At 43.5% G+C, this 27,189-nt stretch overlaps 1 protein-coding gene and 1 long non-coding RNA gene across 3 annotated transcripts in view; one reads left to right on the top strand and one right to left on the bottom strand.

The window, feature by feature from the left end:
- TCP11L2 (t-complex 11 like 2) overlaps nucleotides 1–21,849 on the bottom strand; it is a 37,670-nt gene extending 15,821 nt beyond the window's left edge. The window contains exons 1-6 of one of the 2 annotated variants that reach the window (XM_014865828.3): nucleotides 21,669–21,849; nucleotides 13,377–13,562; nucleotides 11,101–11,236; nucleotides 6,831–6,951; nucleotides 5,575–5,795; nucleotides 3,594–3,730 (exon numbers count right to left, since the gene is read on the bottom strand). In XM_014865828.3, the coding sequence (XP_014721314.2) occupies nucleotides 3,594–3,730; nucleotides 5,575–5,795; nucleotides 6,831–6,951; nucleotides 11,101–11,236; nucleotides 13,377–13,533 (772 nt within the window). In that variant the 5' untranslated portion in view covers nucleotides 13,534–13,562; nucleotides 21,669–21,849. The remainder of the gene's footprint in view (nucleotides 1–3,593; nucleotides 3,731–5,574; nucleotides 5,796–6,830; nucleotides 6,952–11,100; nucleotides 11,237–13,376; nucleotides 13,563–21,668) is intronic. The other variant, XM_014865832.3, reaches the window with a different exon arrangement.
- A 363-nt stretch (nucleotides 21,850–22,212) lies between these two features.
- On the top strand, nucleotides 22,213–24,111 carry LOC106846806 (uncharacterized). Its single transcript, XR_006513372.2, has 2 exons — nucleotides 22,213–22,610; nucleotides 23,281–24,111. It is a non-coding gene; the product is annotated as an uncharacterized lncRNA (long non-coding RNA).
- Nucleotides 24,112–27,189: the final 3,078 nt, after the last annotated feature.

The raw sequence follows: 27,189 nt of genomic DNA, 5'->3' as shown, positions 1-27,189 counted from the left end.
AATTTACTTGTGGTCTGGCCCGCCCCCCAAGGGTAATCTGTTACTCCTTCTACAGGCAGTTTAGTTGTTGGCTCTAATATGGTTACCTTGTTGATGCTTAGTACACCCATCATTGCCTAAGGCTTATTTGGGTGTATTTTAAATAAGGCAATTATATAAAATCTCTCTGTTGGCAAAAGAAAATCTTTTTTGGAGTCAATTCAGAAATCCAGAGTACTTCTCTGTATTAGTTTTCCAATAATTATTTTATAAAAATCATGTACACACAAAAATCCAACACTTTTGTCCCTCTGTGTGATACTGTGAGGCTCTTATTTTGATATTAGGCACAGTGGCCGACTTTTGGCAGAGTGACTTGAGGGTATAATTAACTGCTGACATACACTCTGCTTCCTGGACTCTTGATATCTCTGGGCACATGTTTAGAGCTGGGCAATAATGACCTATATGCACAGCTGGATTTATTCTATTCTTAAATCTCTGATTATATCCAAGTCAATGTGAAAGGTGCAAATGAATTACAGGTCACTAAGCCTGGATTTTAAGGAGAGAAACAAATCATTTGAGATGAACAAAATTATAATTCAACTGTAAATTGAGGAGTTTGCTCTAGATTACAAGTTATCTTGATTTAAGACAAGGAGACATCTGCACATGTGTGTATATACACACACACAGGCACACAGATGAAACAACCAGCACGTCTCAGGAAAACGCTAAGAACACAGTTACTGCAGTGCAGCTTTCCAATTCAGGCTCTTTGTAGGCTTCTATTTCCCTTAATCCCTCTCTCCCTTTGGAGCTGAAACAATATAGGCCCAAAGTCAGCATTTTTGTTGTAGAAAGATCCTTAAAATTCATCTAATCAGATCTGCCACCCAATGCTAGAGCTCCCTCTGCAAATCCCCCAAAGACAGCTGCTATCTCACTTGAAGAGAGGCAGTGCTGCAGAGAGGCTGAACGCACATGCTTTGGGGCAGACACATCTGCATTATCCAGGCTTTACCACTTACTAGCAGTCACCTAGGGTAAGTACCTTAACCAACATTTCTTCATTTATAAACAGTAGGTGATAACAGTACCAGCCTCATAGGGCTAATGTGAGGCTTGAATGGGCTAATAAATGTAAAGTATTTGGCACATAGTAAGGACTTGGCACATAAGTGCTCAAACAAAATGTTAGCTAGCACTGCCTACTATTAGTAAGAGAGAGGCTCATTCCAAAGTTAAATCAGTTGCAGCTGTTAGGAAGGTCAAAACTGGCTGGCTGCTACTTTAGTCTTATGGATCCTAGTCTGCCCTATAGAGCTTAACCAAGTCCCTGAATCGTTATCAACAGGGAGGGCAGTGCTCATGGCCCACTGAATCTCCTTGTTACCAAGCAGAATGTGCCCGGCTTCGTCAACTCTTCCTCACGTGACCCTCCACGGCCCATACCCTCGTCCTTGGACATGCTCCAGCCTGCCAGAGTCCCTTTAAAAGTGGCACCTGTTTGGCTCTGTCTACATAAGGCTATCATATTGACTATTTTCACAGAAAAGCTTAGTCCATGACGGGTAGGGTGAGGTGGATGGATCACCTAACTCTGCCTTAGACTGTGGTTAATTAAAGCCCAGAGGCTGGTGTCAAGCACTTGCCAATGGGGGAACCAGTTAGCCAGCCTCTTGCCAGCTATGCAACATCTGGCATTTCAGTTTCCTCACCTGTGAAATGTCTAACAGTACCTACCTCACTGAGGAATTGTGAGGATTCAATGAGGTACTCCTTCCTCGACTCCCACTCTTTCTTGATGCCTCCCTTCCAGGCCGGTATAGACGCCCACTAGTCCACTGATACTGCTCCCATCAAGGTTATCAAGGATCCCTATGCAGTCACATCCCATGGTTAAGTCTTGGCCTTCATCATTCTTACGACACTTATGACAGCTGAAGACATCTTCCTTCTCCAGTTTCTTCACTTGTCTTACAGGACATCACCCTCTCCTGGCTTTCTTCACCTCTCTGGTTGCTCTTTCAGTCTCCATTCCTAGATCCTTCTCCTCTCCTCAAGCTCTGGAAGCTCTAGAGTCTCAGTCAGGCCCACTCAGTACTCACACTCTCTCTCTAGGGAATCTGATCCAGTGTAAGACTGCAGGTAAGAGCATGCACCGTGGAGCCAGACTGCCTGGGTGAGTCTCAGCTCTATCACTTACAAGTTGTGTTATGGAGGCAAGTGATTTAACCTCTCTGTGCCTCAGTTTCCTCATCCATAACATGGGGAATAATTTCCTAAAGTTGTTGTTAAGATTAAATCAGTTAATACAGGTAAAGTGCTTAGAATGTGGCAAACATTTTATACATGTTAGCTACTACTCAGTTCCATGGCTTCATCTACTACAAATACACTGATGAGTCCCAAATGTACATCCCCAGTTCCCACTATTTCCCTGAGCTTGAGTCTCTTATATCTAACTGACTACCTGACATCGCCATGTTGATATCAAACAAGATCTCAAAGTTCACATATCTAAACTGAACTCTTGATTGCATACCATCTCCCAACTTTCTTTCACCTCATCTTCCGTATCACTAAAAGGCATCACTATTCACCCCATTCCTCAGGCGAAAACCTTAGTTATGCTCAACTCCTCCCTTTTCCTTCATTCAGCAATTCTCATTATTTTACTTCCAAAATATATCCAGAACCTGACCTCTTACCACTTCTACCACTACCACCTGGACCAAAACCACCATCATTTCTTGCCCAAGCAACTGGAGTACCACCTAATTGGTACTCCTGCTTCCCTCTTTGCTCCCATAGAAGCCAGAGTATTCTTTAAAAATGAAAACGAGATTTTCTCCCCTGCTCAAAACTCTCCAATGACTTCTATCACACTTGGAATGAAATCTAAATTCCCCTCATTTCCTAACAAGGCTCCATATGGCCTGCCTTTGTCTACTTCTCGGCCTCATCTCTGGCCACTCTCTCCTTGCCTACCCTACTCCAGCCACACTGGCTGCCCTGTGTTTGTCCAACTCCACAAGCAAGTTTCTGCTTCAGGGCTTTCATACTTGCAGCTCCCTCTGGCTGGAATGTTCTTCCCTCACGTCTTCACATGCCCCTTCCTCATTCCTTTGCAAACTCAGCTCAAACGTTACTTCTTAGAGAGGCCTTCCCAGTCTACCCCATCTGGAAAAACAACCCCCGCCCCACTCCTGCTCCATTACTCTCTGTCCCTTTATCCTATTTTTCTTCATAGCACTTAACACATCTGACAATACATGTTTATTTATTTGTCATGCCTACTAGAATGTCAGGTCTTTGGGGTCACAACTTTATTCTGTTTTGTTCACTGCAGTATTCACAGCACTAAGCAGTGTCTGGGACACGGCAGGTGCTCCATAAATATTTTTTTTATGCAATAAGAAATGAAGAGCGCTTAGCACAGCTCCTGGGACATGGAAACAGCTATAAGTTTGTGATGTCAATTTTAGAAGTTAAAAAAAACATTTGACAGAAAAGCCAAAATTCTTTAGTGACACTACCTAAGATGTCAAAGATAAAAATATATTTTCACCCAGTTTCAATATATGTACACATTATATTGTACTTACTTGGAGTTTCTTCGAGGATTTCTTGGAACTTGGTTCTCTCATAATCCACCAACTGGCGTTGAAGATGAGGTCTAAGACTCCTAATTGTAAAATTGACCATGTCCATTTTCATGAGGTCCAAGACATGAAATATTTGTCTAAAAATTTTAGAGTTAAAAATAGTTAGAGAGGTGATCAAGAAATTAAGCTGAAATTCATTAACTATTACCTATTTCATAGGCTGGAAAAGATAACCCCAAAACAGTCCTGAAATTCCAATTGCCATTGGCAAGGTCACTTTCCAGAGAAGGCATTACACGTACATTCCAGGTGTATTCTTCCATGGATCTCAAGAATATTTGCTTTAGCAAATATAATCCCTCCATCTGATCCATTACATCAGCCATAAACTGACAGATAGATGCTAGGAAGTATAAACAATGAGACAAAAGATTCAAGAAGGAGTTTTCATTTGAAAGTCTCTGAAATCTTAAGGAGTCTGAACAGAGTGTGTATGGTTTCTATGCCTAAGGAAATGAGGGGAAAAAAAGAAAAAGAAAAGCAAGAACAGGGCAGTGAGGTACAGGACAAAAATACTTCATTTTAGAGTGGGGCAGCCCTGTGCTCAATTGCAGCTCTGCAACTGACCAGCTCTGTGCCCAGGCACAAGTTATTCAATCTCTCTGAGCCTAGTTTCCTCGTCTGTGAAAGAAAAGGACAAGACCAACCTTGGAGGGGTGTTGTGAAGAGTCAGTGAGATAATGAATGTAAAATGCACACCCAGTAGGTGGTCAATATATGATGAAGAGGAACACCAGATTTGGTATCACACTTGGGTAAAAAGATAACTCAGAGCAAGGATTCTGCCAGCGAAGAACCACAATCTAGCAGAGCTGAGCACAAATCTAAGGATACACGCAGCCCATTTTACAGAGGGGGAGAAGTACGACTTTGAGAGGTTATCAACTTGCCCAAGGTCATAAAGTATGCAAACCAGTTTCCTTCTATCTTTCCAATACTATTACATAAAACTTAATTCTCGGTGTGGCCATATTCTCAAAAAAAGGGGAGAAAAGTTCCCCTCAATGGCAAAAAGTATTGCAGGCTGTTCTTTCCTCCGGGATCAGAAAGAAGTTATTGCCTATGCAGCCAGATTAGATTCTATTTTAACATACGCCTCACTTTCTCAGGGAAGCTGCGGCAGAGATGGCTAGCCGACCACCGAACATCCATGCTCCCTTTCCACAGTGAGGATTTGTGGTTGGGAAATATGTTTCCAGACAGCAACCACATTTCCCAGGCTCCTTCAGTCCAGGTGGGACCATGGGACTAGTTATAGCCAATGGGATGTGTCACTTCTGGGCCGAGGTGGTTAAACACTGGTATGCCTTCCCCATGACCTCTTTTCCGTTCACCAACTGAATGTAAAGGACTCCAAGGACCCGGGTGTGGCTGGAGCCAAGGAGAGAAGGAGCCTGCGTCTCTGAATGACATGTGGAAGCCTGCCTGACCAAAAACTTGGACTGTGACATGTGGGAGAAATAAACTTTTATTGGTTAAATCACTGAGAATTCAGGGTTTATGTGTCACAGCAGATAGTATTACCCCCACTAATAAAGAAGCCTTCCTAGATCCTTGACTAGATTAGGTCCCTCTGCTGAAGGCTCTATTAATCCCCTCCCCTTCCCCTTGTAATTCCTGGTCCAAGGTCTGTCTCCCCATTAGACTGTAAACTCCCTGGGTCAGGGATTGTATCTGGTTTTTTTCATCCTGCATCCCTCAGGCCCAGCACATGCCAACTAACAACCTTGTTAGGTCATTATATCTGAAAACTCTATGTACACAGTAAATGACTGACTTGCTCCTTGCTGATTTGTTTTTTCCCTAGGGTCAAGGATTTCTTTGGGAGCCCAGTTATTATTCTGTGTTCCTCAATTCACACACTTCCCTTGTGAATGAACTCAAAGGTATCCTAAGAAATGCAAGCAGCGACAGTGCTAACCTCAGCACCTCCACAACGTTGCCAGTAGCCTTTAACTCTCTGATATCATCATCTCGCACGGGAGCACAAAGCTTTCCCATCGTGCTGATGACGTAGTTGGCCAGGCCTTGGATGTCCACAGCACTGTGCTCAGCCTGCTGCCTAATGAGGTCTGTGTCCAAAACTTCACAGATCTGGTTGCGAAGCCGGTTGCCACCAGGAGTCAGAAACGAGAGAAGAATCTACTCAGGGAAAGGAAAAAAAATTAACAGTGCCATTACACGAATAAAGGTTGCTATTTTTTATTTCAGTGTCTAGATGACCATGTTCCCTGTCCATGTTTTAATGTCCTGGATGCCAGAGAAGCTGACACTGACTGGGTGGTGGATCAGAGGAACACTCCGTGTCTCAACTCTAAAAAGAAAGCTCTATCTTCTGAATTAAAGGCCCCCCCAACTCCCATGGGAAGTCACTAACACTACCAGTATGAAAACAAATGGCAGGGAAGCAATATTACTGAAAGAACTTTAAAAGTTTACAGATAAACTGTGAAAAGAAAGAATAAGTTGCAGACCACAGCTCCAAAAGAACCCTTTAAAGAAGAGCAAATGGAAACACCCCATGGGCTCCATTGGTATATTATATTTCACATATAAAATATTTATTATATATTATATAGGCAACCTGTATTGAGTACTCACTATGCAACAGACACTGTAGTTATACACACAGTATGTGGTTAGGAGCACAGGCTCAAGCCAGAGTGCCTCACTTCAAACCCTCTCCACCTTTCAAAGCTCTGTGACCCTGGGCGAGTGAGGGAAGGCAGTTTATTTATATAAAATAACAACAGGAGCGACGACCTCACAGTGTCATGGTAAGGATAAATGAGTAATCTAATGCTTGGCACAGAGCAAGTGTCTTGTAAATGTTAGCGAAACTGTAACTATCATCTCATTTAATTCTCACAACTACCCTGTAAGTACTCAGGAAACTGAGATGGAAGGAGAGTGAGCATGTCATGAACCAGGTCTGTCCCACTCCAGAGTCTGTGCTCTTAACCGTCAGAACCACCCCTCCGTGCGCTGGGTACTGCCCTGCCTTCCTGCCACCGGCCTGTTCCCCAGCCTCCACCCCACCCCAGGAGGGGCAGGCAAAAACCCTGCCAGTGACTGCACTTGATCAGCCTTTCAAAGAGTCTCCAATACTTTTTGGAGGACGTGAAAAGAGTCTTTGGGGAAAAAAATGACTGATTAATACAGACAATATCAACTTGCCTCTCTGATTTCTTCAAACAGTTTGATGGCGTGTTCATACTCGGGAGGCTCAGCACACAGCTCTGATTCCAAGACATCCCAGAAGGCCTGGTGGACAATGTGCTTCACTCGACCGGCCAAGCTACAGGAATGAAACGGATTGGTTTTTAAAATAAGCATTATTTTTCCTGACTTTAAAAGACATACATTCATTGTGGAAATCTTAGAAAACACAGAAAAATGGAAAATAAAAATTGGTCATAATCCCATTAATCTTTTGACATATTTTCCTCATTCAATGCATTGTTTTAACATAGTTAAGAGTACCCAGTATGTACAATATTATATATTTTTTTCATTTAATATTCTGTCCTAGTGTTCCCCCTAGACTTTTTTTTTTTTTTTGCTGAGGAAGATTAGTGCTGAGCTAACATCTGTGCCAATCTTCCTTTATTTTGCATGTGGGTCATCAGCATGGCTGATGACTGGCCTAGGTGTGCATCCAGGATCCAAATCTGTGAACCCGGGCCACTGAAGGGGAGTGCACTAAACTTAACCACTATGCCACAAGGCCAGCCCCTCCTCTAGACTTCTTAAATGCTTCTTTCCTATAGCTTTCAATAAATTCATAAAATTCTGTCCTAAGGAGATACCATAATTTACCTTCCCACTCTTCTGCATAGATCTTTAGACTTGTTCTAGATTTTTGGGATGAGACAGCTAAGTTGCTCTTTGCTCAACAGCTGAAGTTTCATGGCACAAAATAGAACAGATTGGCCCCAAGGAGACATGAATTTGAATGCCTGCCAATGTCAGCTTAGATGTTCCATTTAAAGTTAGCCAGACCAAACTGCTGAAATAGGAGCCTTCCTAGGAAGAGCTCACAATAAAATAGGTGGCCACCTTGCTTCACTCTGTATGTCAATGCCCTAAAATAGGTGCACATTAAAATACACATCCCTACTGAACTCCTACACTATTTTGCCATAGCTTTCAGAAAAGCACATATTTCCCAACACTGTAATTACTTATGGGTCTCTGTCCTCCACAGGGCTCTCCACCTCTCCCAGGCAGAGGCCACAAATTCTCCTAGCTACCTACCATTGTACCTAGCACAGCACCTGGCATATACTGAGTGTTCAATGAATGCATGGTGAATGAATTAATAATTTGATAGTTAAGCATATCTTCTAATTTTTCTTTTCAAAGTACATATAGCTAAATATACAATAATGCTATGAGAAATGAAAAATTAGCTTTCTGAGGAGTGTGAGTTAAAATTGTTTCTATAACTGAAAATACTATATTCAACCCAGCAACTTTCAATGTTAAAACTTATTCTAGTTGCTTGACTAGATTTATTCAACATAAATGTCATTTCCAAGGTCTGAGACTCTCCTGAGCAAGCACAGAACAAGTAGGAAGGCAAACATCACTGGGACAGACTTTTGCTCTTGACTTTACAAGCCTCATACACTTGGCTTGAATGCACCAACCAGGAATGAGCCAAAACAATTTTATGGTTCCTTCAGGGACGTCAGAATTTAAATTTAAGTTTCTCTAAAGACTGCAAGGCACTTTTTAGCTCTTTAATTTTCTGGAGGGGAAGGGAGGAGTGGAGATGAGATCAATCAAACCATTTAGAAGTATTCCTACTGGGTATCAGAAACTTGACATTTTACCAAGCGTTTTCCCCAAAGACAGTAGCAAAATATGAGTCAGCCATATTTTACAAAGTAACAATTTGGCCACTGTGGAGAGTCATCTGAAAATCAACAGCTAATAATAGGCTATTCCACTTTTAAACAAAGGTAATGTGTCCCAACTCCGCATGTTGTTTCCCTTACTCATATTTTCTAGCCATGGCAGAAAGTGAAGGAAGAGGAATTCATACTTTCCATCGTATCAAAGTACTTACATGCAGGGCACTTGTCTGCCCATGAGTATGCATTTGAAGTGAGTATTGTAGTCCTCACCTTATCCTTGGAGGATGTGAGGCTCAGATATGGTCTCAGCAGAACAACGATTCAAATCCCAGAGTCTGTCTGATCCTAAAATGCCTTCAACACAGCCTGTATTTGCAACTTTTGAATTTAAAGCACAAATACTCCCAAATTGGCTTTTGCCATACTTCACAAAACACATTCACTTTAAGTTCAAAGATGCATTTTTACTAGTCAGTCAATAAATGTCTGTTCAACATTCAATATGTGGTAGGTCCTGTTTTAGGCGTGGTGAAAAGAAAGTCTCTGCTCTTAAAAAGCTTATATGTTAGCGGGGACAGAAAGATGAAAAAAAAACCCATCAAAAACGAATAAGACAGTTTCAGAGCCATGAGGAAGACAGAGTAAGACACTGTGGTAGACAGTGATGAAGAGGGTGCTGATCTGCTGGGTGGTTGAAGAAAGCTTCTCTAGCACAGTGACCTTTGAGTTGAGACTAGAACGGGGAAAAGGAAGCAGCTGGCGAGCATCTAGGGGAAGCAGACTGAAAAAGCAGACAGAAGGACAAAGCCCCTGGGACAGGATCAACTGACCAGTTATCTTGGAGTACACCAGCGGGACAGGATCAAGCTGGTGATCAAGCAGGATCAGCAGCAAGGAAGCCGGCGTGGCTGAAGCACAGTAAGCAGGACGCAAAGGAGTCAGAGAGACAGCCAGGGAAGTGGGGCCTTGCTGGCTATACTTAAGAGTTTGGGTTTTTATTCTTAGTGTAACAGAAAACCGTTGAAAGGTTTTAAGCAAAGAAATGATCTACTCTGATTAAGCCTTTAGAAAGACCACTATGGCTACTGTGTGAGTGTGGAGGATGGTCTATGGGGAGCTAAGGATGGAGACAGGGCAACTAGTAGGACTGCAGGAGTCCAGGTCAGAGATGATGGGGGCCTGGCCTAGGGGTGTAGCTCTAGAGCTGGGACAAAGGATCATGGCGAAATGCAGTTATTATAGAAAACCAAACAGATACACCTACTTTGGCTAGTAATCTTAAAAAATATTCATGATTCTTATGACCAATATCCCCAGGAGCAGGAGGACTATGATCTACATTTTTTTTTAAAGTGAACTGACCATTTATTTTTTATTTATTTATTTTTGATTGGCACCTGAGCTAACATCTGATGCCCATCTTTTTCTTTTTTTTTCTCCTCCTTCTTCTCCCCAAAGCCCCCCAGTCCATAGTTGTATATTCTAGTTGTAGGTCCTCTGGTTGTGCTGTGTGGGACGCTGCCTCAGCATGGCCTGATGAGCGGTGCTAGGTCCAAGCCTGGGATCTCAACCAGTGAAACCCTGGGCCACAAAGCAGGCTCACAAACTTAACTGCTCAGCCACAGGGTTGGCCCTATGATCTACCTTTTAAAAGAACGAAATTAGTATGTTTACTATTTTTCTGCTTTCAAACTAACAAAAAGTTCTGAATGGAATCAAATAGTATATATTGTCTTAATTGGTAGAGAGAATGCCTCTGGACTTAGAAATGGCACTGTGAGGTTGAAGATTCAATGCTGTCATCCATGAGCCAACTTTACCGATGAGGGTGATTTATCTGTAGTCACGGCCTCCAGCCGTTGCCTCCTCTTTGTCCCAGGGGATTTGAAGGCCTCTGAAGCCAGAGAGGTTGAGGTAGGATATAAGGGTGCAGCTCTAACTAGAGGTCTCGGGGGTGGGGGCAGGATGGGGTGCCCATGCAGCTGTGATTCCTACCCTCCAGACGCTTTTGGATCACCTACTTTTAGCACTTGGACAGCTTAGCTGCATTTATTTATCTTCACAACCTGAATATCAGTTTTTAATAAGTCAATCTACAAATATTTCTTGAGAATGAACCATATGTCAGGCACTGTGCTGGGCAACAGGGATAGAGCAGCCAACAATACAGACATAGTTAATCCATTAATGGTGCTTTTGGTCAAGTGGAAAAGACAGACATTGAACATAAGATTATAAGACATCTTAGCAAAGCGGAAGTAGAGGGGGCTACAGGAGTCTTTAGCAGGGGATTTAATGTAGCCTAGTGGGCTCAGGAATGTCAGGAAAAGCTTCCCTCAGGAAGTGACATATAAGCTGAGTTGCAAAGATTATGGTTAACATGTACCCTAGAGGAATGGTTTGAAAACAAGTATAAGACCTTGTTAGAGAACTAAATAATGTTTACTTCCAGTGGATATTATACAAGAACTTTCGAGAATCAGTGTGATGTGTGTGGGGGGGGGGCGCGGGCGTGCACGCACACACACACACACACACACAGAAGCTGCAGCACAGTTTATGCACAAAAAACACCTCCAGGTTACCTATTCTCAGGGAGGGCATCTTGTTTCAATTGGAAGTTCTCATTTACAGCAATTTCGTGAGCAAGAGTCAGGTTTGATAAGTTCCTTGTTGCAGCCATCACTTCGTCAAATGTTACAACCCTGGGAGGGCTTGTTGCTGAAAGAAAAACAGAAACCAGTTAATGTCATGGAAGAAAAAATGTAATGCAATGAAGCCTCCTGATGCAGACAGAGTTTAAGCTGTTCCAACATATATTTTCAGGGTTTCACAAGTGAGAAGAATATATACTAAAATGGGTGGAGTCCTCTGCTTAATACTTAAAGACTTCAAAAACTTAAGGACTCCTCTAATAGCTTTGATTACTGTATTGATAACAAATTACCAAATGTTTCTGAGATAATCTTATTAACATAGGCTACTATAAGTTACATTTTTTTAATTAAATCACCTCATTTCTAGTGCCTATTGATATACGCATTTATTACATGACTATATAGGAAATCGTGCCTACTTTTTATTCTGTAATTCATAACTCTCATTAACTGAAACAGACTCAATATGAAATGACTAATTTTTTAAAACTATAATTTCTAAAAGTATAGGCAGTATATAGCATAATGCTTAGGTCTGAGTCTTAGTTTTGCTAATTGATACTTATCATTTGACTTCACTGAGCCATAACTTACCTCCTCACACGGCTGTCCTGAGGTGATTAAATAAGATAATTTAAGTAAAGAAGAACACAGTAAGAACTTGATAAACGTAGATAATTAAAATAAAACAAATGTGATAAGCCAGATGACCTACTTCTCAGAAGGAAGTAGTAAATAATTATTCTAGTTATTTCTAAAGATTATTCTAAAAAATATTTAACAAATCATGTCTTTTTGAAATCATTTTTGCAACTCTTAGCATCTGTTAATTAAAAATCATTACTTCAAACAGTACTGACTGGCAATACTTTGCTACCTAAATCATTTTAAAAAGAAGGGGGGGAGGAAGGAGAGAGGGAGGAGAATGGTAATACACAGAACTAGTAAAACCCTTCTTTAGGATGCCTAGGTCCCCTGTTGGGGGCGTCAACCCTAAAGATAGTATAAAGAGTGAGAAAAAGCACAGAAACCTGAGTCACTTCTAGTAAATTCTTTTCCCAACTCTGTGTCATTAAGAGTCTCCTTAAAAATGTCTGTACCCTTTGGTCCAATAATCCAATCATATCCAAAGGAATTCCTCGAAAGGCTTTACACTCCAAGATGTTAGAAAGTGCTTTTTGAAACAGCAAAAAAAAAAAAAAAAAGGAAATGAACTAAACGTCCAATGACAAACCAATAGTTAAATAAATTATAGTGCATTCACTTGATGAAGTAGTCGGTAGTCATAAAAACAATGTTTCAATGTTTTAAAAATATATTATCACGAGTAAATGTTTTAGTTATAATACTAAGTGAAAAGAGTCCATACATAGATACACACATACGTCTATGTGAGAGTGAAGATATGACAAAGTACTGCCAGCTGTCGTCTTTGGGTGATATTATAGGAAATATTTTCTTTTCCTTATACTTATGTACTTTCCAAATTTTAAAAAAGAGACTGTCTAAATTTAAAATAAACAGAAACTTTTTTGAAGTGGGCATTTGATCATATTAAACATTAGTTGCTTCTTTCTGCATTGGGTGTGTCAGTTAAAGGTGTTATATTTTCTATACAAAATGCCAATTAAAAAGCTAAAAAAAAAAAAAGATAAACACATCTGCTTTACACATCTCCAGCTTCCATACACAAAACAAGTCGTCTCCCTTCACTGTGGCCAGCCACTCTTTTAATTCTCCTCACACCCCTAGTGTAGTAATTCTTGTGGGCACTTTTCTGGGGTGATTTGCACAACAGTTTTTGAAATCGGCAGGAAACCCTTTAGATTATTTCACTTCCTGCCCGACCCTCGAATTGGGGCAAGTTTCCTTCCATGTAAATCAGAAATGGTAAGAACAGGCCAATTTAAATTAATCTTTGCATGGGGCCCAGGAAGTGATCTCAAGGAGAGGCTTTCTCCTACCTGAGAGAGACGACAGCTGGGGTTGGGGGACCTGATTTACAGTCAAGCCAAAGCAGATCAGGGTCAATAATGAAAATAAACTTTAGCGGCTATTTATTCCTGCCTTGGCAGTTCTATTCTGGTACGTCTAGAAAGGAGGGGGAAGTCTGTCCTTTGCTGTCACTCATTTATGAGTTTTAAAAGCTAACACACATCTAGAACCACCCCCATCCCCCAGCCCCTGCTTCCCTGACGGCTTACAAGCAGGAGAGCTGGATTTGCTGGAGGAGTCGCTTGTAAAGCTCTGCCTGGAGCACTCATAGTCACTGAGTGAAGCCATGCTTTCGGAAAACCGGGAAGAGTCTGAATCGCTTGGCTGGTCCTCGCCCACACACTGCTTTTCACCATTGAAGGGCATTTTGTGTCACTTGAGCGTGGGTAAAGCACCTGCATAGACAAACAGACCTTGTGTCAACATTCTGTACTTCCACTGGCAGCACAGATGCTTCTTCCGGTGTAGAAGCCATGCCTGCACGTGTCACAGCGCTGGAGGGGCCCCCAGAAGATTACCTCATCCTTCCTATAGCACTCTGGCCAGCCTAACACTAGGCCTTCAAGCCTGCCTTCCAGAAGACTGATTCCACAGCCATAGGTGTGAGCTTACTCAGGACACACTCAGTGAGAATATGGAGCAGCTCTCAGCAATAACAGATGCTTCAAAAGAAATGTGCAGAGCACACACAGCTCTCTCGTCCTGGGTCACCAAAACACAGGAAGGTAAGAGTGTGGCACTCTGGGGTCAGACTGCCCTGGTTAGAAGCTCCTCTGTCTTTTGCCATGTGACCTTAGGGAAGTCACTGGACCACCTCCCTCGTTAGAAAAACTGGGCTGGAAGACTAACCTCATAGGGTTGCTTGAAGATTAGGATTATTCTTATTAACGTGCTTAGCACAGCACTCAAATGTTAGCTGTTATTATTGTTTTGATGTCTTTGTTTTAAATATTTTTGAAATCAGCCTCTTTAGTTCTCTGTAAGCCCCTTGAGGAAAAGAGAAGGCAAATTAAAACCTCTGGCTGGCAAGTCTTCAAGTTCTTCTCCATTTTTCCATCAACTGCCATGGTATGAAGAGTAAGCCCTGATGTTTGGTTTCTACTTCACAATTTACAAAGTACTCACCACCACCTGATGAACAAACAGGCACAAAAGATCCTGATTCATGGGGTTGGGACATGGATGGGACTCCAAGGGACAAGGGGACTTACTATGCCATAAAACCAGTCCTTTGGCTCTGCATCCAGTGCTGTTTCTGGGACATCAGATTACCTCCCTGGGAAGGACAGTTGTGGCCAGTCACCCCCTAGAAAGGAGATCCTGGGCACACGGGATGCCCAGGCATGAGCCCAGGAGCCTCAGCCAGGCCCATGAGGGAGCTGGCCTTGATATGAGTGTGGTATTCGCTGACACTGAGGGGAAACCTGGGCCAGAGGAGAAAAGCATCTCAAATCCTGAATGGACAGTAACGATAGTAAGGGTTCACTGAGTCTCTTTAAACCTAATCAGCCTGTGCAAGGAGGTACGCAGAGCTTTAAAGCTGCCAGAATGTGAAACCACAACCACGCACAGTATGCCTGGAAACTGAGTGCCTACTGTGCACCAGGCACAGGGAAAAGCAACTACAAACAAAATAGGCAGGGCCCTACTCTCATGGCTCTCAAGTCCAGTTGCCAAAAACTGTGTGTGCCAGATGCTAGAAGACAAGAAAAGGGAAAACAAGGCATTGGTGAGGAAGCGTGAGAAAGCAGAGGCAGGGCTGGGACTAAGGGGGAATCAATCTAGCCTTTTTTGAGAGAAACCGTGCCATTTTTTATCCCTTGGGTGGTGACAGAGACAAGGATGGGCCCGAGAGGGACTTATTGAGGATCAAAAGCCCACGGGCATTTGTGCCTGGCTTCACCTAAACAACTTTCTTCAGTCCTGCCACTCACAGAAATGCAACCTTGCTTGGCCCACCACCTCCGCAAACAAAAACCACTAACTCAGAGGCTGCCCCTGTAGACTGAAGGGCAAGGAGTGGACTGGAGCTGCCAGGAAGATACTGTGCAGAGACGTTCACCTTATCCTAGAGTGCCAAGGCCAACCACCACGAGCACAGGCTATATAATAGCCCTGAACCCTTGCATCCTCAGTGGTGAAACAACCTCCTTCACCCCAAGCAAACCAGATTTGACTTGAGCTTTAACTCCTATCTGCTGGGGGTGGGGGGATGGATATAGAGAACAGAAGAAAAGGGTCTGTTCTAACCCTTTCGCTTCCACCAAACCCCAAATCCTAAATGGAATGCTTGCCCTTCCCTCTAGCTTTCTCTCTCTTTACCAACATTTTACTTCACTGATGGCATTTCTTGAAAATGCTACCTTCTCCAGGAAGCCTTCCCTCTACCCTCTTGGCCAGAGCGAATGGCACTCTTCTCTGTACACCTGCAGCACACCTCCTGTATCTCCACCACAGAGCTCTGTCCCTTGTACAGTTATTTTCCTCCCATGGCTACTTCCGACTCTCCTTAATAAGGCAGGGGCTGTGTCTTGTCCATTACCAGTCTCAAGTATGTGACAAGTTTCATTCGGTGTCAGCTGAATTGGAATCATTCACTCCCATTTGGTATAGCTTCAACCAGAACATTTGCAAACTGATATCACTGCACATTTCCAGGCCTGGCACTGCCGAAGTTCAAGCTGGGAGCAGAATCCGCCACCTAAACCCATCTTGTTAGGCTTAAGATTCAGTATTTCCTGGTCCTGTCACACCCTTATTTGAATATCTTAAACTCTGTTTCCACTTTATTTTTTTCAGTCATTCCACTGTCACTATTGTGTTATGTATGCTCTGCCCTTAATTTCTCTTCACTTTGGCTGTTTTTCCAAGTAAAGGTGAATAAAAGCTTTCATCCATTGGAATTTATGAATGAGGTTAATAGCTATAACTGTCCATTTCATTTTTCTACTCCAGCTGAACAGCACACTTTGTAGGTTTCTTAATTGAGTTTAATAAGGCAGCAAAGTACAAAGATTTAAAAAATAAAAAGATCTAGGTTAGGAGTTACAAGTCCACGGTTTGAGGCCTGGGTCTGTCATTAATTTGCTGCGTGACTTTATGCACATCACATCTGCTCTCTTCTCCTCGTTTTTCTGAGTGGGTTGGGCAAGCTATAAGGTGCCTTTCACCTAGGTATTGCTAAAATGCTATAAACCCAGGGTCCCATGGCGCATCACTAGGAGTTCTGAGAAATTAAACATGCTCATGGCAGCCATGCTTAATAACGTGCAACTATGTTTTCTTCCAACAATTCACTGGAGATCGAGTTTCCAGTACAGGGGAGGCAAGAGAAAATTTAAAAGCTTCAAAATGTCTAGAAACTCTTGTTTAGCTGATAGAAGGCTCCATGTTTCAATTGGGCTTTGTGGATCTAAGCAGAAACTTTTCTTTGAAGCCAAAATGTCCATTATATTAAAAAATTGCCTGTTTCCTCATACGGTCATATTAAGAATACCTAACTCATAGGCTGGTGTGAGATTTCATTCAGTCTATATATGCAGAGTGCTTGGAACAGTGACTGCCACTGAGTATACAGGTTGCAGATGTTTGCTATTATCAGTATTATTTGCTTTCATTATTGTCATCATCATCATTTCAGGTAGTAAAAACTCTAGAAGGAAGAAAAATTTTATCCCATGACGATAAAAGCATGTTCTATAGATAAACAAGACCAGTGGTTAACCTGGACAGAACTCTTGGACTTGTCTGAAATACAAAAACCAAAAGCAAATGGCCCACCCTGGTAAATGGTCTTCTGCAAGTTCCTTCACACTTGGTCTTCCCTTTTCGGTCTTAGGTTTCCATATAAGTCATCTGAGGACAAAGCTACTTGACTCAAAGGGCAGTGAGGGTATTTAATCTGTTTTTAAAACTATTCTGAATTCTCTCTTAGAACAGTGATAACGAAAAGAAGCCGTTTCTTTAAGAAAGGTAATGCTTCTCATACCAACAAACTTAGACCTACCTAACCTTCACCATTGTAACTCACAGGCAAACCAAACAACTTTTCAGGAACACTACATCTCATCCTACCTGGAGGATTTACTCACTGGCGAAAGGTAAAGTCAAGGTGAAGACAGAAGATAACTCCAAGTAAAGTCACCAACACTATAGTGGGTCACTATTCAAAGAGAATAATCACATTTTTCATTATACTGTTCCATATTTTATAATAATAAATGCAATATTATGTGATTCCTTCCAAGGTCAATGACTGGGAGGCAGCAGACACTTAAATATTTATTGTTGGATGAATGAATCGCAGCGTGACTACTGACATTTTAGAGAGGAAGGAATGGGTACAAGGACCTGAAGGGGCCAGTCCTGTGTTCCACCACAGATGGAGGAGAGATGAGTTTTTAATTTGCTAGTGATTCCTCAACCTGTGTCCAGATTACTGACTTTACATCCTTATTTCTTTCCTGCAGCAAATTCTACCTTGCAAAGATCCACCAGTGACAATGCACATGTCACTAAAGCAGTAAGAACACTGGCTCTGGAGCCAGGTGGACTGGGTTCTTGATCTTAACTCTTGATATTTACTGGCTGAAGACAGGGCACTCACCATTTACAAACTGGGGACAATAATAGTATCTACCTTACAGAATCGTTGCGACGATTAATTTTGAAATACTCTACGTCAAGTACTTAAGCCCCTAGTAAATGCTTGACAGATTGTCAACCACTATTTCATTCTTACTAAAAGAAGTTATGAATTCCAAAAATGTCAATGTCATAAAAACAAAGACAGACAGAGGATATGTCCCAAAGGAAAAGAGATTTGACAACATAGTCCAATAGACGATTCTTGACTGGATCCTATAACGGAGGGAAAAAAATGCTATAACAGACATTATTGGGTCAGTTGACAACATTGCTACTATACTTGAATCTACTGTCTGTATTACAATGTTAAATTTACTGAAGTTGATAAAGGTACTATGATTATATATTTGGGAATAAAGGGCCATGATATATGCAACTTTCAAATGATTCAAATGAGAGAAAAAGAGAAAACAATAAAGCACATGGAACAAAATGTTAACAGGCAAATATGAGTAAAAGGTAGACAATAGTTCTTCGTACTGTTTTTGCAACCTTTTTTTGGTAAGTTGAAAATTATTTTCAAGCAAAAAGTTAAACGAGAAGAAGTAATAAACTGAAACTTCAAGTCTAACTCAGAATAGTCCAGTCTCCTGCAGTTCTTAGATTTTGATTTTTCCCTCCACTGCAATAGCTTAGATACCCCTCTAGTACAAAAGCTCTTCCAGACAGTCAAACTTGTCCCAATGTCCTTCTTGAACAGTGCCCAGAGCATAAAACAGGAAATAGGCCAGAGTGCTTCAGAATAGGCAACAAATCATCTCTTAAGAGTTCATCTCCAAGTGGTTTCCCTTTTCGTAAGAAGTGGTTGATAATCGCTCTGTGACTGGCTTCTACTCACCTCACCTGTACCACTCTCCTCACCAACCCTTCACGCTCCACACACAATGGCCTTCTTTGGGTTCCTCAGACAAGCCAAACTTTCTGCTTTGGAGCACTTGGACCTGCTGTGCTCCTCCCCTGAGATGTCTTCTCCCTGATCGCCAGTGATTGGCACCTTTTTGTCATTCAGATTTGAAATTAAACGTTACATCTTCAAAGTGACCTTCCCTGCTATCGCCACTCACTCTATCTCAATGAGTCACGTAGAGCTTAGAACGCTACCTGGGATAGAGCGAGAGCTCAACGGGTATGGCTGAGGAACAAGACAAGCTACTCCTATTCATAAGACAACTTGGGTTTTCCTTCTCTTCCACCCCACTCACTTCACTCATTTTCTCATTACACAGTCACTTAAAGTACTAGGGTTGTTGTCTGCATAGCTATATCCCTACCAAATTTTAAGCTGCATTCAGAAAAGAGCTATAGCTCCACTCTCCTATTGCCAGTGCCTACCTCAACACATTTCCAAGGCACCAATAATTCAACCAGAAAAGATTCATAGTTCCAGAGCATAAAGAAATGTTTACATTGTGTCTTTCCACCATCCTAAAGCTCAAAATAGCAAATATTAACAATAAGAGTTAATAGCTATTGAGCACTTATTATGACCCGGCTCCCATGATAAGTGTTTTAAATATTTTATCTCCTTGAATCTTCATTATAACCTTGTTAGCTAAGGTATTGTTATTACTGCCATTTTATAGATAAGAACTTGAGGCTTAGAGAAGTTAAATTACTTGCCTAAGGGTTTACAGCAGCAGCAGAGGCACAACTCAAATCTAGGCAGTGGATCCCTAAAGCCCATGCTTTCTACCACCCTAGAACAGCTGGAGAAAACGTGGTGTGCTGTTTGCCCTTTCCACTTCCATTCTGTCAAATCGATCTACCCATCATCACGTGGACACTTGTACATGTGGTAGCAAGCTGAGCTTACCCCCAAGGGGCTGCTCAAGTGCTATACTGCGAAGGGCATCACTGAAAGAGTCCATTGTCCACAATAATTCTCAACCATCCCACTAGACTGACTGAAAATCTTCCATCCAGGAGCCATTCTTTAAGCGCTGCAAAATCCCTTGTTACAACCCAAATATTATCAAAAGGGTTAACTGCCTACAACTAGTATGAGTCAAAAAATATTTTGAAGTGAATTATTCAGATTATCCAGCAGTGCTCTGAGGAATGGAACCCATCCAGTTAAGGTTAGGTCACGGAAAAAAGAAATTTCAAGAAACGTCTAGTGGTATCATCCTTGAAGACGAGATCAAGGTCAGGTGCAAGGACAAGCATCCACATATGTGTACCAAAGGGCAAGGAATCAGAGGAGGGAGGCTGGGCTTTGAAGAAAAAATTGCAGATGGTATGGAAAATCTCCCTCTGCAAAAGGCTGCTTTAGAATCAGCCCCAAACAGCAGCGTTCAGAAGTTATTCATATGCAGCAGAGCAAAAACCACAGAGCAGGGAGGTAGGTGCCTGCTCCATTCAGCTCGAGAATACTGGTCTTCATCAAATTAGAGCCAACAAAGAGCTAGATAAAAGCCAACAAGCCAGTCATTGTCTAAAAAAGCAGATGTTCACGCTACACATAACATTACAGCATCAGGGAAAGGGTTTCTAGGCACTTTTCACACTTGAAAACACTTCTCCTCCCACCCCTGGCTGGCTTGTTTTAGTACCTGTGCTTCCCCCCCCTGGGGCCCTCGACCCCTCACAAAATGGCATTGAAGCTGCTTTCACACATGACTGGGTACCTTCCGCCTTGGGCCACTTCAAGGCAGGCAACCTCCCCCGGCTGCCAGGGTGATGTATGAAATCCCTGGAGGCAAGAGGAAAAGGCAGGCAGGGGGTCTCCTAAAGTGGGAACCACTGCAGTAACCTCATTACGGTTGGCAGGTGGCAAGGAGCAAGGTCTCTGAGGGGGCTGGAGATCCTGAGGCCACAGGGATCTTGGGGGCTGAGGAGCCCACTGGGGACAAGGACAACTTATCTAGTTTCTTCAAGGTTAAAGTAACAGGACAACCATCCAAGACAATATTTCCCAAACTTCAGTCGTTGGACTACTCTGCACGCGTTTCCACATCCCCACCCTCACCTATACTCTATTTATCAATCACTTCTCTTTATCTTGACTAGATGTTTGCATTTAAATACATTTATTTTAAAAAGGAAACTTTATATCATTGTGAAATCGCTCGTTGAATGGAAGTTTTTCCTAATATTAACAGAAACATAACCACGTTCGTCCACCTGCCACCTCGAATCATTGCCGTTACCCCAGCGCTGCCACCCAGAGTCCCCAGCTTCGGGAAGCACAAGCCATCCCTGAGAGGCCAGGGTTCGAGCCCGGGGCTGACTGGCACTTCCCGCCTCTTCCCTCTAACTGAGCCTAAGGTCCAGGGGACTCACCGGGACTCTGCACACCCCTCGCCCACGTCCTGCGGGCGCCCCTCCCCTCCAGCAGCACGTTTCCTGTCAAAACAAACCCTGAAGGGAGGGGACCGCGGGGCCCAAGCCGAGCGCCGCGGAAACCTCGGCAACAAACCCCAAACACACGCCGCGGGCCCCGCCCGTCCCCACCGCGGCTCGGTTCGCCCATCCCGGCCGGGCCGGGGGCCGCAGGCCAGACGGGTGCCCCCTCCTGGAGCCCGGACGGATGGTGGGAAGCCGCTCGCAGCGCGGTCGCTGGCACGGGCCCAGCGGGATGGAAACAGCGCCAAGCGGCCGCGACCCCGCCGAAGCCCGCGGCCACCCTGACACACGCCCCGCTCCCACGCGGGACGGCGGTTCGAGGTCAAACAAGGGGGGTGGGGGGAGCAAGAAGCGCGGCTTCCTCGCCCCCGACGCCGGCGTCCCAGGACCGAGTTCCGAGGTGGGGCGGGGGAGGCTCTCGGGCTGCCCTGGGGCGAGGTGTCCCCCTCCGCCGGCCCAGGCCCATCACCTCAGAGCCGGCGACACGCTCCCCCGGGATGGATACGCACCGGGTCCCGCGCGGAGACAGGCGGAGGAGAAAGCGACTGAGCGAGCCCGGGTCGCGGGATGGGGTAGGTGGGTCTCTGAGTGTCCCCTCACTGAGCACGGTGAAAACACCTCGAAAACTCACCAGTCCAACAACCCCCCGCTTCCCCGGCCCCCCCACGCGGTATTTAAAGGGCCGGGAGAGACTCTAGGGAGGCAGCCACGGCGTGGCCATCACACAACCGGCGAGCGGGGGGAAGACGGCACAGGGGCCAGGGGAAATCCAGGGCACTTCGGGCTCTGACAGCAGAGCGCTGACAGATTTGACCTACTACAGAACATTTTCCCTCATGTTTGGATGAAAGAGGCCGAGGAGAGCTTGGATTGGAGGTGTTTGGGATGTGCGAGAGAGCGTTCCCCCCCGCGGGCTGCGAGTGGTGCGGTCCAGGGACTGCTAGGGGCGGGGAGAGAAGTGTTTACGGAACTGGGGCAGCCGTGCCGCCCGGAGCACCCGGCGTTGGAGGCGGGGCCTGCAGGGGCCCTAGGGGGCGGGGCCGAGTGGGGCGCGGAGGGCGGGGCGGAGCGGGGGCGCTGGGGGCGGGGCGAAGCCGTCGGCGGATCGGCTCGTGGAGCGCTGGACTGACCTCCCTAGGCTTCCGGGGCGCCCCAGCGTGGACCATGCTGCAAGCTTCCGGCCGGCGGGGGGACGTTTTACTGCGGAACACCCCTCATCTAGAAGGGGCGATCTAAATTGGGTGCCCACCATCACACCGTCCGCGCATACAGAGACAACCCAACCGACAACGTGGCAAGTATGTTCCCACGGACGTCGGCAACCTAGCGTGTCACGGACGTTTGTATCTGCACCTCCACGTAAACACGAATCCAGATTTGCATGTGGCCGGACGGGACGATTAGCTACTGGAGTTACCCCCACCCAGGCTCTCTGAAGACGTAAACTTGGTGTGCGTGCAAAAGATAACGCATCTTACTTCCTCTAGGGTTGTTGGCAGCACCGATCTCTGGGAGAAGTTTCGACATGAGTTAATGTAAATAAGCAGTCCCAGGATGGGCTCTGTGCGGTCAGGCCTACTGTTCAGCTCCTGTGGGCATGCTGCAGGGTGTAGAGAAACACCCTTCCCCCAACCGCGCACAGGGAAGCCACTGTATCTTCTGCCGGGTGTCAGGTGATATTATTTGGGGGAGAGTTTCCTCCAGGAACGTAAGTGAATTTTGAATAGATTTAAGTATTTCTATTTAGCGCTGAAATTATGTCTGGATTGTGGAGGCAGAATTGATTCTAGAAGAAAACCAGACAGGCAACATTTTAAAGGAGGCTGGAAAGCAACTTACCTAGATGGAATAATTCAGTGTTACAACATAGACTCTTCTTGAGTTCAAACTCTGGCTCTGTCATTTACTACCTGTGAGATGATAACTATCTCACTGGGTTGTTGTGAGGATGAAATGGGATAAAGCATGTGAAATGCTTAGAGCTATACACAGTAAGCACTCAGTGTTAGTTATTGAAACTATTTGGTAAACTACTCTGAACAAACTTAGCTGGTGATCTGTATAAATTTTTATTTGTGTGTCCTTATGCCACTCTCTCCTCCTTTTTCCTAAAATGTACAGATCAAGAGATTGAAGAGAAAATGCGGTTGCCACCAAGATTCTTTCCTATGAACATGCCCGTGTTTATATCATTTGTTGGAATCAGCAGTCAGGATGAGAGAAGCCTCCAATTTCAATTCTTGCCAAATAATAACCGCCATACAACAACTGCCATCACCACCCTAAAAACTCCACAATAGCAGGATTAACCAAAAATATCCCCAAACTTCTGGACACTGTGACAATGACACATGGCAGCTTTGCTTCCTTTTTGAGCATTGTAGGAGCTTGTTAAGTATTGTTTTTATGCTATTATGTAACTTGGAGCAGATGAGCATGAGTCAGGAATTGTCCTGCCTACCTGGGTGACCAGCTACCTGACCCTAGGCGTGGCACTTACATAAAGCCCAAATATGTAACTCTCAAAGCCACAAGGAAGCAGTTTTTGTCAAAGTAGATGAGTCAAGTTTCAGCTTGTGCTCTGGTGAGAACTTTGAGATGGAAGGGGGGTTGCGGGGGGTAACATCAGAGACTCAAGCCAGAGACAGAAAATATCCTGGAAACACAATCTTCTGTTACTTCGACATTAAATAACTTGGTGTCTGGAGACCTTCTGGTCAATTACCTGACCAACTGCCCTTGGCCTGGCTTGTATATAAAAGCACTTTGAAAAAACATGGTGCTATAAAATATTAGGTCACTTAGAAAAGGAACCTTGTATCACATTCTTGCTCAGAGAGCTCAGGCAATCAGCGTAAAGTCCTTCTTGCTCGAATTATGTTCATGACCTTCTGAAAACTGTGTCTGAAAAGGCAACCTCTTTAGTAAATAAAATAGCTTTTTATTTGAAAATGACGTTTTGTGACACCTAATTTTTCTAACCTTCCTTTTTTGAACCACCTAGGAAACTCCTGGTAATGAAGTCTGTTTTCCCCGTAAAATTAAGCAAGAGACTAAATTTGATTTGTTGCCTTTGGCAAATGACTATGGGCAGATCAAAATTTTGCTCAGTAAAGAAATGTAAGCACTTACTTTCTTTTTACACATCTTTAATCTGAGTTTTAAATTACAATGAATCCTTGAAATAAATCAGAAAATGCAAAAATGTACTTTTAATATGGATTTGCAAGCTCTCAACCATTTGACTTTTTTAGTGTAGCTGCATCTTGTGCTGATCTAGCATAATGCAAATTCAACTATACTACTCAGATAGGGCAAGGTGTGGGGAACACAACAGAATAATATACACCCTGGCAGTGATTTTGACCCCTATTCTTTGTCTGGGAGTGGGGAGCCCTCTCTTCCTGAGTTGCTCTCAGTTTCAGAGCTTCTCATTTTGTCCCAAGCTTCGTACCCAGGGCTGGCTTCATGGGTGTGCAACCTGTGCAGTTGCACGAGACCCTACACTTGGAAGAGCCCCACACTTGGTTTAATGTTCTGCTGCCACCATCTTGCAATTCTTAGCTTTTGAACAGGGACCTTGCACTTTCATTTTGCACTTGGCCTTGCAAATTATGTAGCTGGTCCTGATCTCACCATCCAGAATACGTCTCGTGTTTAAAGGTACTTATTTTCCCTTAACCTGTCCCCAAGTGCAAATCAATTATTTTATCTAGTACTCAGATGAAGGAACATGTATCTGTTTCAATGCTGTAAGCAAAAACCTGAGTGTATCCCAGGTCTTATGGCCCACTTAAGGAAATTTCAAGGATGATTTTGAGTGCACATGATTTTGACCCTATGTTTTTTCTTTAGAATCTAATCCCTTACATAAGATGTGACTCCACTGTAAGTAGAAAAATTGATTAAATTGAGTCCCATCTCTTTTTCTCCCCCTGTCCATCTTAAGATGCTAGGAAGGGCTGAAAACAGGAAGAGGGGGAAGCCAATAGAAAGTAGAAGGAAGAAAATAATGTGGCTAATATAAACTAGATAATCGGTCACTGAACGTTCAAAATTTAACCAGACCTTCTTGTCAGATTTTGTCATTCTTTTTCTTTTTCTTTTGGTCTGGAAGATAAGGCAGCTCTAGATCATTGACCAGTTTTGACTGTTAATCAAAATGCTCATGCTTGATCAAGTTTCCAAAGCACCAAAACCAGTTTTTCCCTTGACTCCACTGAACTGAATTAGTATAAAATTGGAGGTTATTTCTCATTCTAATTGCCTGTACCCTCACGCCTAGGACACAGCCCCAGACCCTAACCCCTTACATACTAAAAGAAAAAACATTGTTAGTATCCTGCCTTCACCCTCCTTGGGCCCTCTCCACTTACCTGGAAACCACTGTTGTACCCTGGAAAGCAAAAGACAGAGTGAGGACCAGCAGTGAAGACAACTCTGGGCGGGAAGTAGGAGGGGCCAAGGAGAGTTGAAGCTCAGAGGAGCACCTATGGGAGGCCAAAGAGGTGATGGCTCAGAGCCCAGGCCAAGACAGTCACACTCCTTACCCCACCTCTGGGCCAGCAGGGAGTCATTTTCTAAATGCCTCCGTAGTCCTGTTCAGGCTCGAGTGAACATTTAGGCCCTCACTTTAAAAGTCATTTGGAGTACCCAGTGGGGTGGGGAAGAGCTTCTAAAATAAGAGGCAAAACTCAGAAGACACAAAGGAAAAGATTAAGAAATGTGACTCTTCAGATAGAGTGTTCAATATGAAAACATGAGTTTTAGAGCAATGATTATGTGGTGATACCATTTATGCTTGAAAGAGAATTTGCATTAGAGAGTGCATATGTGAATTCTGTATACATGAAATGCGTAGAAATGGACTACAAAGTTATCCTCCGAACTGTTTAAGAAGCAAGTAGAGAGATGTCCCTGATTTATTCTATATATATACAAATGGCTTATTTCTTTTACAGTAAGAATGTATTCATGCATATGTTACTAATGTAATTTCACGCTGCCATACAATGATACTGCTCTTATCATCGTATGTCCTCCTAAATATGCCTTTGTGGTGGGCTATTAACGCTACACAATAAATAACCTTCCTATTTCCTTTTTATTCATATTTTTAAAAGTCATGAGAACAAGTGGAACGTTTCATATAAACTATAGAAAGGAATAGATTTGCGAAAGGCCCCTCACTGTGGTATGTCAACATTATGCTGGGTGGGAAAATACTAATCTTTACTTTTTAAGTTGTTCCCTTCAAGCCAATTCTTAGATAGTCAAAATACGTGGAATTTACTTTCATTTAAAAAACGTACTTTGCCCCAACCTGTGACCTCTAAAGGTTTCCTTCCTTTAATGATAAATTGGAAAGGTATTCTTTGCCGAAGTGGTATAGGACTTATATAATGCTACCACCTTTTGAGGATGAAAAATTGAGAGTCCTGACCATTCAGATGCATGTACGGTAGCTTTTAGCTGAGTTCCTGAGGGTCTGGTGAAAGGAATTATATTAGGGCACTGAGGGTTTATGAGTGACCAAACGGATGTTCAGTGACTCACTGAATTGGCAGGTCAAGAATAGAAACCAGAACCCATTTCATGGCTTCTCTTTCCACACACACATACGCGTAGTGTCACATGCAAAGTATTACCTTTTGGCATAATTATCTAATTTCCATAACAACATGTCAACAAGCATGCCAGCACTATATCAACTAAGTGCCCGAAGTATTTATAATTACATTCCACTACTCTAGAAGGGTGATTGGACCAGGAACTGGGGTGGCTATGCCTTCCAGAAAGCAAGGAGAATGGAATGCTGCCAAGTCTCCCAAAATATAAAGCTGTTTATGCTTCTCTCGTATATATATGAAGCAGTCAGAGCAAACAGGAGGTAAATTCTGCTACAAGGAAATCTGGAGTAAAGAGCAACAAGGCGTTTCTGGCTGATTCCTTGAGAAAGATTCCTGGGCATGACATTGTTCATATTACAAGTACACCTGCATGTACATAATCAGCAAATCCTGAAAACCT

The sequence above is a fragment of the Equus asinus genome, chromosome 4 (assembly GCF_041296235.1).
Source record: "Equus asinus isolate D_3611 breed Donkey chromosome 4, EquAss-T2T_v2, whole genome shotgun sequence".
Taxonomy (NCBI): Eukaryota; Metazoa; Chordata; class Mammalia; order Perissodactyla; family Equidae; genus Equus; species Equus asinus.
This window is presented reverse-complemented; position numbering and strand designations above follow the sequence as displayed.